Source organism: Diaporthe batatas (genome assembly GCF_019321695.1).
Source record: "Diaporthe batatas strain CRI 302-4 chromosome Unknown Contig00009, whole genome shotgun sequence".
Lineage (NCBI taxonomy): Eukaryota > Fungi > Ascomycota > Sordariomycetes > Diaporthales > Diaporthaceae > Diaporthe > Diaporthe batatas.
The window spans coordinates 2541594-2552723 of NW_025408556.1; the positions used below are offsets into that span (position 1 = coordinate 2541594).

The window sequence follows — 11130 nt, forward strand, 5'->3', positions numbered from 1 at the left end:
ATATGCAGATTAAGAAGCCCAAGGGCTCACCACGGTGATTTCCCTCCTGTTCTGACCAATCTGGGTAGTCTGAAAGCAGAGCAACCTGCAAGTCCCCATGTCAAAAGTCCAGTCCACTCTAGTCAGTACCTCCAGAGTTGCTAATGTGTTGCTAAATCAATTAATTGTTGGCTTCCACTCTGAAGGTGGCTCTCAGTCTCTGCTGCATTTGCAACATGGATCACAACTACACTGCTCATTTGTTATTACCTACATGGATGGTGGGGTACAATGAGCCAGGCACATGGGATCAGACAATGCAGACCTCGATCCCACAGACCATCCAAGTTGCACCCACCCTAGGTTATGTGTACCCATGTAGGTAGGCTCCCTTGCTGTATGTTGCGGCTATCTCAACCTGTCCCTCCCGTCCTCTCCCAAGTTTTGGCCCCGCTGTCTGCTGCTCGACCGTGGGACTGATCTATTTTCCAACTTTCTAACCACCTCTTCACTAGTAAGGCATAAATAATTAACTCTTCATGAGGAAACCTCATATGGAACCGCCTCTTATAAAGCAACCTCTGGCCCTCTTAGGGAACAACATGCTACTGGCTAGCTTCTTTGTCAACACCGACCCGTCGATACACACACACGCTACGATATGTGTGTGAAACGAACAAGGTTGGATCAGATCAGATCAGATTAGATTAGATTCGATGACAGCCTAAACACACACACACACATACACACAGTCTGCTCTGGTCAAGTCTGGCCAAGCCCGTTTCATACTTGCTTGCTCGCTTGCTTGCTTGCTTGCTACCGTAGGCGCATAGGGCACGTGACACCCACCCACCTGTTGTTACCCATAGATACATACATACATACTACATACACACGCACACTTCCACACACACACACACACACCGCAGTCACCAGAGTCACGTTCCAGAATGCACCAACACCAACCCAACCGACCAATGCTTGCTTGCCTGCTTTCTTGCCTTGCTCCATGTTCCGTCTATCCCTCCTTTGCTCCATTCCGCGTGGGCTCGTTGTGTAATGCAAATTAAAAATTGCGATATGCCTGCCTGCCTGCCTTCCTGCCTGCTAGCCATATTAATAGCAATGCGCCCTGCTATATGCTCATATCTGCAGTGACCCCAGCGCAACCACGTGCTGCAGCCAGCCGTCCTTTGAGAACTCGGGGCTGCGCATCTCGAGCGCCTTGAGGATCTTGTCCGTCTTGGGGACGACGTTGGGCGGTATGCTCTCGGGGTCGTTCGGGTCGCGGGCCTTGTGCGCCAGCTGCCGGAGCATCGACGTGCCCAGGACGGCAATGTACAGCAGGTCAGGGTCCTTCTTGGGCTGGGCCCGCGGCTGCCCAGGCGGCTTAATCCTGGGCTGCTCAAACTCGGCCGAGAGCTCCCGGACCAGGCGGAACAGGTTCTGGGCGAACCCGTTCCCGGCGGCCAGCCACGTCCGCGTCACGCACGTGTCGTAGTCCGGTGCCAACGACGCGACGATGTTGCCGGCGAGGAGGCCCTGCATGAGGATTGGCTTGCGGGCCTCGACCAGGGACGGCAGCCCGTTCGCGCGGGGTTCGCGGTGCTGGCCTGGCACCGGGGAGATGGCCAGGGCAAAGGTGCGGGTTATGAGCTCAGACGGTGGCGTGTTGGATGCGTCGGCGGCGAATATGCTCTTGTAGAATGTCCTGTTGGGCTCGTCCCGGGCGAAGAGCTTGGCCAGCGCGTCGATGGCATGTGGCAGGTACGGGTGCAACACGGGCTCGAACGGGGCAAAGTGCAGCTTGCCGCCGTCTGAGAGATGAGGGGCGGGCGTTGGCGCAAAGGCCAGGATGAACTGGAGCAGGCTCTCGGCCTGCTCCCGGGCCTGTATCTCCACCGCGTGGGCAATGTTGGACAGCAGGACAACGACGTCCTTGAAGAAGTCCAGCGTGTCAGCCTGCGTCCTCAGGAGCATGTTGCGCGTCCCAAGATACCGGATGGTGTCGCAGAGCAGCTTCACGACCAGCTCATCGGCCAGGATGAAATGGTTCGGCGCGTGGAAGGACAGGTTGCGCAGGACAGTGGTGATGCACAGAAGCCGATCGACCGCGCGGTCGAGCTCATACTCTTCCGAACCCACAGTGTGGAGCTTGCGGATGGCCAGGTTCTCCAGGCGGCATGCCCTGGACACATCCTCGTACGGGCTTATGTCTATCTCGTCGGACAGCTCTTCTGTGTGCTCGACGAGCATCTCGACCTGTTCCTCGGCGCACTCGACCAGGCTTTCCAGGAGTTCCTCGCATCTCGTGAGGTCGATCTCGAGAGCCTGCCCGCCCACCATGACCCCCTGCGGGCTTGTCACGGTGGCCAAGGTGTCGAGGGCCAGGCGCACCTCGGCAAGTATGCCGCACTGCAGGCTTTTGGTCAAGGCGTGCAGGTCGATGTTGCCCAGATGAGCCGGCGGGGGGACGTCGGGTTTGTAGAACTGGTATTCCATGCCGAGCCTGGCAGTCACGTCCAGCTCAACGCCGCCGTATGTTTTTGGTTCTGGCACGCGGGAGCAGGGTATGTACTCATCCTGGTCCTTGGTCAGGGGCGCTGGGAAGGGCATATTGGCAGACTCTGCGGAGGCGCCAGGGCCATCGGGATGGGCACTACTTGGCAGGGACATGCTGCCATGCTTGCTAGCCGGAGACGGCGCGGTGAACTCGTCGTGAACAGGGGTCGCTTGATGGCTCTTAGACATGGCGTTTCGCGCATGGCCCTGAGCGGAGTTCGGGGGTGGCGGCTGGGGCGGTTGGGGTGTCTGGAAACCGTTCACACCTGCTTGGGCAGCACCAGGAGGCATTTGCCTCATGGGCGACTGCATCTGGCCTGGCTGTATGCCAGCGTGCTGGCCAGGTTGCATCATGGCGCCAGGTGGCGCGTGGCCTGGCGACATCTGTTTCATAGGCGTGTTTGGCCCACCATGTTGCTGTGGGTGCTGCTGCTGCTGCTGCGGCTGCTGCTGTGGATGTTGCTGCTGTTGCGGGTGTTGCTGTTGCTGCTGCGGGTGTGGTTGCTGTTGTTGATGCTGTGGCTGGTGCTGTTGTGGTGGTGGTTGTTGTTGTTGTTGCTGCTGGTGCTGTGGCTGCCTGGACCGCCATGTCTCCTCGAAAGGCCTGAGGTTCTGATCGTAGATGTTTCTTAAATGCTGCGGCGCCATTGGCATCTGCGCCGGGTTCAGGCCCACGCTCATGGAGATCTGCGGCCAGAAGTTGCGCGCCGTGACACTGTTGAAGCCGCCGGCCTTGTTGACGGCCTGGAAAAGCTGCATAAGGTGGATGGGCCTGTCGCCGACGACGGGGTTGGTGTTGAGCGGCATCTGCTTCTGCGCCATGAACATGGAGAGCTGTTTCATGAAGGTATCCGGGCTGGAGTGGCTCCTCTGCGCCTGCTGCGGCGCGCCCATGCCGGGCTGCTGGGGCCTCATGGCGGCGGCGGCGTTCATGTTGGAGGGCACCTGTCCGTTAGGCATTTGCTGTCTCGCCATCATGTTCCTCTGCGCCATGTTCTGCCCGGGCATCTGGCCCTGCATCTGCCCTTGCATGTGTGCCATCTGCTGCTGCCTAGCCTGCATCTGCTGCATCTTCTGCATGTGGGCCACCATCATCTGCTGCTGCTCAGCCGGGTTCCGCGCCTGTGGCATGCCCTGCGGGTACATCTGGCCCGGCATCTGGCCCATCTGGCCCTGCATCTGGCCCTGCATCTGGCCCTGCATCTGACCTTGCATCTGGCCCTGCATCTGCGCCATGTGTTGCTGCATCTGGCCCATCTGGCCCATCCCCATCTGGCCGGGCTGCTGCATCATGCCGGGCTGCATCTGGCCCATCTGCTGCGGCATCATCTGGCCGGGCATCGCGTTCGGGTTCGACGGGGGCCGGGCGGGCGACGGGCTGGTGCCGTAGTTTGGGTTGAAGCCGGGAGGGAAGTTGCCCTGCTGCATGTAAGGATTGGGTTGCGGGGTGCCGCCGTGCTCGGAGGGGATCGGGGAGGGCTGAGGCGCGAACTGCTGGGCGGCGGGGGAGAAGGGGTGCGGCGACGTGGTGGAGACCCTCTGGGGCACGCTGCCGGGCCGCATGGGGTTGCTGCCCATGATGGGGGACGGCGTCGCGTTGGCTGAGCCGTTAGTCTGCAGGTGAGGGTACGGCGACGGCTGGCCCTGGTTTGGCTGCGGCATGCCGGGCTGCTGGCCTTGTGGGTAGCTGGGGAACTGGGACTGCTGAGGGGTTTCGGCGCGCGAGGTGGGCAGCATGCCTGGGTTGGGCCGTGGGGACCCTGCGATGCTGTCCTCGCGCGGGCGGGGCCGCTTTGAGGGGATGACGGGGTTGGTCTGGTACATGGGGTTCGCAAAGGAGGGCGACGCGTTGCGCATCTGGCCGTTCTGCTGCATGGCCATCATCTGCTGGGCCTGAGCGTACTGGGCGGGGTTGAAGGGCGCGGCGCCAGGGTTCGCCATGAAGTTGGAGGGATCCATCATGCCCGACGCGGCGGCTTGGGCATTCGGGTCGAAGCCGTTGTTGCCATTGTGGTTGGGGACAGCGGCCTCGTTCATGCCCCAGGCGGACATGGCTGAGGACGGGAGGGTCTATTCGAAGGTGGTGGTGGAGGTGGATGTCAACGGCGAGGACAAGGATGAGGACGAGGACGAGGAGCGACGCGACAGCAGCGGGTGGGGGCGAGGCTGTCGGAGCTGCTGCTGTTGTTGATGGTGTCGGGGCTGGAATTGGAGATGGCAGGATGCGATGGTGATGGTGGTGCCGAGGGTGGTCGCAACGGCCATCTGGTTGATCGCCTCTTTGCCTCTATCGCAAAAGTCGGCCAGGTGGGAGGCGTCCTCGGGTGGGGATGCGCGACGCAAATGCGAGGATGCTTGGATGCGAGCTTGGATGCGTGGAGAGTCGTCAAAGAGGCCTGTGGGGGACGAACAAGACACGAAATTAGAAACAGCCAATCATCAAAGGGCAAAGACAAGAAGCCATGGAGATGGAAAACAGTATAGAGGTGAGGAGCATGTGCGACGGCGGCGTGTTTGGCGATGGGCAAAAGAAGGAGGCGCGTCGGGTCGCGATCTGGAGCGATTTGCCCGGGTGTGTGATGCGATGTGCGATGGGGGGATTTTTTGGAAGGGGGCAGTAGGATGAACAGTGGACAGTAGGCGGCTTGGTAGGTGGACTTGGGCGGGATTGGCAGCTACAAGGCCTGCGTGTCGGGGGGAGGGGCCGGGGGGGAGGGGGAGAGGGTAGGTGCGGGTTCAGGTTGCCAGGGGAGGTCATTGGTTGGAGGGACTCATGACTGCCTGCGCCTTTGCATGTGTCTGTGCCTGTGCCTGGACTGAGAGCTGAGTGATGAGCGAGTGACGAAGTGAGTGAGTGGCTCAGCGACGACTCAGTCAGTCGCCTGCCTATCAGACGGCTTATTATTACGCTCACAAGGCCTCGTCTCTCTTGTCTCAAGCAGTTGGCACAGCACGAATTGTGGGGATATATATGATGCTGGCCAAGTGAATATAGGAGGGGGAAGATCATTGCTGCAGCAAAAAACTGAGATGAGAGTGGGTGGGTGCAAAACAGAAACAAGACGTCAAGGTTGGGAGATGGCAACACTAAGAAGCAAAACAACAAGATCCGCCCATGTTGAACAGACATTATTACAAGAAGCCATTGCGAGCGAGTATAGAAGCATTCAACACAGTAACAAGGAAAATTAAAATTCAAAAGCAGATAATGCAATTACCTCAGATGAAGCGGGACGAGATGAGGGGATGAGGGGACTGAGCTTGATGTTGAATGAGTTACAGTTCAACAACTCTTTTCAACATAGCACATCAATGGGAGACACACAAGACAGGGCATCGCAGCGCAGGTCACAGGAACTTTCCTAGCATGAATGAGAGCAGGCAGTGAGAAGCGAGTATCTCGCTGCGTGGTGTGCAATGTGTAAAGTGTGTTGGCAGACTGCTGGTGTTGCGTGGTGTTGAAAGTTTGGCGGGTTGGGTGGGGGAGGGGGGTAAAAGCAATACAGACTGACAGACTGACAGGCCCGGAGAAGCAGGAGGAGCATCGGCAATCAATCAACAGGATCGATTGCATCAACACCATCAACACCAGCAACTTTGGCCGGGACTCAGCAATCGGGTGTCAAACGCGGGGGGGGCACACACCAGGGTGGGATCCATCCAGGGAGAGGCGCCCGACCCAGGTGGGTTTTTGGCCTTACCAAGGGGGTTCGGACGGGCACTGGTCAAGACGCCCAGGAAAGGGTCAGGGCCAGGGGCAATGTGGGTGTCCATGTAAGGTATGTGGCATGTGGCATGTGGCATGTGGCAGGGCGTGTAGCAGCAAGCAAAGCAAGCGGACCAGTGAATAGGTAATACATACGTACCGTAACGTACCCTCTCCAAGCAGCAGCAGCAAGCAGCAACAGGCCAGCAACAACGGCGGCGTCGGCGTCGGCGGCGCGCTGGGCTGGGGCTGGGCCGGGCCTGGGGCTGGGGGCTGGGTTGGGCTGGCTGGTCTTCGAGGGGTGGCCCTCGATTCGGTTCGTGATGGCCCAACGAACGAACCGTGTGCGCCGGTGCGGGTTGCGGGTTTGCACGGGTTTGCGGGTTAGGTGGGTGAGCTGGTGTGGGTGTGGGTGAGTATTAGAGTGGGCAACAGGCAGACTGGCCGACTGGCAATCAAAACAGTCGGGCAGGACGGGTTTCACCCTCTATGGAGTACTACCACGGCAGACGAGGTGTCAGTCAGAGAGGGAGGGCGAATGGGCCGACAGGCAGGCGGGCTGGGAGCGAGCGAGCGAGCGAGCGGGTTGGCGAGTAATCCTTTCTTCCAGCGCGCTGTCCAAGTCTGCTTGAGAGTGGAGAGGGTGAGCGCGAGTGTGAGTGCGACCGAGCGTGTGCCGTGCTGGTGCGTGCAGGCAGGGTCAGTGCCAGGCTTGCAGTCAATCAGTCAGGCAGCAGGCACTCAATCATCAATCAAATCTCTGGCTGGACGACAGGCCGACCAAGACACAGAAAGGCTGACGGGGCGGACTAGGAATGGGCGGACAGAAGGGACTGACTGGGACAGGACAGGACAGGACAGACGGACGGATGGTCGAGTCGAATCCTGCTCCTAGGCCCTGCTCCTCTGTCCCCCTCGGGCCCTGCCTCGCCTCGCCTCGTCTCGCTTCTTTCGCCCCGCCCCACTCTTGCTCTTGGTTCCTGCCACCTCGGTTTTCTCCTCCCTCTCTGGCTGGCTGGCTGGCTGGCCCCTGCCGGATGTCCGAAGTGGTCTAGCGTCTGAGCTAGATCTCTTCCGGAGGCGTTGCCAACCAGAAACGTTGGGATCCCTGCCACGGGATCGGCAGGTCCCACGTTGTCTTTTGCCGAGCCAATCCGGCAGCCCAGTCAGCTGTCAGCCCAGGCAGCACCAGCAGCTGCGAGTTGCAACGAGTGATGGTGCAGTGCCGGCTCTGAATGGCTTCGTTCATCGAGACAGCGTGGGCGCGATGCTCCAGCAACCATGCTGTTCATGTGATGGAATGTAACTGAAAGGAGAGCAACCGACCATACCAACCTAGGAGGCAGATAAATCCAAAATGACTTGGTGTCCTCTGGCTCCAACACTTGCCCTGGGGCTGTCTTGCGTACGACCAAGTCGTCTGTTGCTTGGCCCAAGTCACTTCAGTATCCCGAACCGGTGGTTCCCTGTGTTCCTGCCACAGGGCCATGGCAGAGCTGCTACACTCGGCTGTTGAAGTCGAGTAGCAGTCGAGCTATGTGCCTCGTCTCTGGATAACTTGACTGCCAGGCCCCGCTGCGCCTGGGGACGCCTGGGGACGACATCTTGGCTCAGAGGGTTGTCGTCATCTCTTGCCAGCTTCAGTCTTGCAGGCTGGCGCAGGCGACGGTTCAGCCAAGCCGCGAATGCAGGAGTGTTGATGACGGCAAGGCCTGCTGGGAAAAGTGCGGGCCACGGGGAATGGACCAGGAGCAGGGCTGATCTCTCCGTTGGGCAACCTGTACATGTAGGTAGGTGAAGGCCAAACAGCAACGAGTGGTGGTTCGTGGTTGTGAGTGCAGGCGTGTGGTGCCCGAGTATTAAGTAGCGCCCATGGGCTTTGTTTGACGTGGGACGGATTCGCTCGATTTGCTCCGGCATCCTCGGCGATGCGTTCAGCCCTTCTCTGACAGCCTGTTCCGTCCCGTCTGTTGCCATGACCATGTCGAGTGCACCGCGTGTGCAAAAGTCCAGTCCTGGATGATCAAAAAACAAAACCCAAGTCCGGAGGTTGTCGAGGCTGGCAGGCTGGAGCCAGGCTCGGGTCCGACATGGCTGGAATTGGCTGCACACCTAGCGCATGTGGCCTGCCGGGTAGCGACAGCGAGGATATGCAAGGTTCACGGGCTCGCGCCAGTAGCGCCAGACGGGGAGTGCAGTGTACTGAGTGTCCATCCAATACACGGGGGTGCCCTGGGGGTGGTGCGCAGGATGCAGGTGGCAGTTGTCGCAGGTCTGTCTGCCAGTCTGCCAATCTGTTGCCGGTCGTGGTGGTTGGTGGTGGGTGGTGTCGTCGCTGACCGGGTCGAAAACGATGCCTGTTCCGTTGCTGCACAACCACGGGAACCAGGGGACTCGAAATAAAATGGCGGGAGCAGAACAGAACAAAACAGAACCGGAAGGGACGGCCAGAGCGAGGAGTACAGCAGGGGAGAAGCCAGAGCAAAGCAGCGTCTTATCATGTCCTCTCATGCTCGCATCCTTGGGGCACTTGAGCACTTGATCTTGGGCGGGCGCCGTGGCCAAGGCGTTGGTGGGGTTTAGGTCATGCCGGAGGTAATTTTGGCCTGATGTGATTTTGAGTGGTCCCCTCGCCCCCGCTCTGGTCCTGTGTGTTTGCACTCTGATGCTTTTGCCCTTGGATTTGCATGCTGCGTTGTGTTGTGCTGTGCTGCGCTGTGCTGTGCTGTGCCGTGAGCTGTTTCTGGTCGATCCTGGACGGTGCCTGTCCGGCTGCGGCTGGTTCACGGTGGTGGTGGTGGTGTCTTGGTGTTGGTGTGGTGGCTGTCTGGCTGGCTGGCTTGCTGGCTGGCTGTCTGCCCAAGTCATCTTCCCTCCCACCTTTCCATTCCAGCCGAAGAGCAGCAACAGTCCTCAACCAGTCTGTCAATCAATCAGATGTCGTGAGCATCGTGACAAGAGGCCATGAAACTGCCGTCTTTTGCTGTCAACTGGTCGAATGTGGGCTCTGCCTGTTCTGGCCTTCGGGGGAAGTGCCACCCCATCGCCCCAGCACGTACGCACACAGGGCTGCTGGTGGTGCTGCTGGTGTGTGGACTGGAACGGGGGACATTGCAGCGGTGACAAGAACCGGCAACAAAACAGCAACGAGGGGCCCAGGGGAGGCCAGAAGGGGTGGGAAGGGAACTGGAAAGGATGCAAGAACAAAACAGGGCAAAGTGAATCAGAGACGAGGGGTGCGAATGGGAAGCTGGGCGGGTTTATGTGTCTCGAGGGAAGGTATCTGGTACCTCTGTCATCTGCCATCGGGGCTACGACAAGAGAGAAGGCACCATTGCACCCACCTGCCTGTCCGTCCGTCTCGTCCGTCTCTTCCTTCCTTCTTCCGCCTGTGTGCTCTCCCCCCTCGTGTCTGCGTCTATTATTCTGTCCCCCGTTTTTATTCGTCTTTGCCTTTGTCCGTTTCGCTCCAATACACCGTAGCTCGATCCATTGTCATGGCAGTGTCGAGCTGTTTCGACATGGCCCCGTCGGAGCTGGAGCATCCACCACCCATCATCCCTCCCTGCACTCGGTCAACAGAGTTCGTGCTGCCTTTTTTTGGTCTCCCCACACCCTTGCCTCTTTAGCTTTAAGAGTAAAAGATTTCCTATTTTTATAGAAGCTTTTATCTATTTTAATAGTTTATTCTATTTAATATATAAATAAACTATTTCTAAAAGGAGACTTAGTTTTTCTAACTTTATTTTTTATTTATTTTTCTATTTATTTATTTTATTTAAACTTATATTAAATAATTAACTATATATAATATTTATATATAATAATACTTATTATAATTAATTATTATAAAAAAGAATATAAAAAGTTAAAAGGATAATTTTAAATATTATAAAACTTAAAACTTTTAATAAATATAATAATATTATTATTATTTTTAATATTAATTTTATAATTAAACTTTAAGTTAATATATTAAATAATTTAAGGTTAAATATAATTTTATAAACTTAAAAAATATATTAGTTATATATAAGTTATTTAAAATATTATTATATATTTAAAAGTATTAAATAAATATTATATAGCCTTTATATTATTATTTAAATATATAAATTATAAAGTAAGTTTTTATTAATAGAGTTAGGTTTATAATAGTTTAAAATAGTAATATTAAGTTATAATAGTTAACTTTATTAAATAAAAATACTTAAATTTTAAAGTTATTAAATATTAATATAATAATTTATTATTATTATTATAATTAGGTAAGTAATTTTATATATTAAGAAATAAAATATATTTTATATTAGTTTTAGTAAAATATTAAGTTTATTATTAGTTATTATTATTTTAATTTATTATAGAATTATAAAAGTTAAAAGATATAAGAATATAACTTTTTATATTTAATTTAAATATTATTATTTCTTTATATATATTTTAAAGTAGTTAAAGTAAGAGATAAAGTAAAAGTAAATATAATAATAGAATAAAGCTTTCTTTTATAATAAGTTATTTAATAAAATAAAGCTAATATTTTTATAAATTTTAAATATATTAAAGTAAATAGAGTTATTATTTTTAATATATAAAGTTATTAATATTAATTATTAAAAAATAAGTAGTATAGTAAGAATATTATAGGATAGAGTTTTATATTAAAACTAATAATTTTCTAAAATATTTCTAGAATGAAGTCTTATTTTAATTTATAAAAGTAATCTATTTAAAACTTTTATATTTAATAATAAGTAATCCTAATAATAGTACTTTTAAAACCTAACTTATATTTATAATATATTTATTAAAAGTATTAATATTTAATATTATATTTTAATTACTATTTATATAATATTAACTTATTAATTAATTAAAAGTTA

The 11130-nt window shown here is 53.7% G+C and overlaps 1 protein-coding gene across 1 annotated transcript; it reads right to left on the reverse strand.

Annotated features, from left to right (window-relative positions):
• Positions 1 to 703: 703 nt before the first annotated feature.
• KVR01_007990 (uncharacterized protein) lies at positions 704 to 9471 on the reverse strand. The gene is made up of 2 exons (XM_044786962.1): positions 6408 to 9471; positions 704 to 4937 (listed from the first exon to the last, which is right to left on the reverse strand). Exon 2 carries the CDS (start codon positions 4591 to 4593, stop codon positions 1123 to 1125), a length of 3471 nt encoding a protein of 1156 aa, XP_044642968.1. The 5' UTR covers positions 4594 to 4937; positions 6408 to 9471; the 3' UTR covers positions 704 to 1122.
• Positions 9472 to 11130: the final 1659 nt, after the last annotated feature.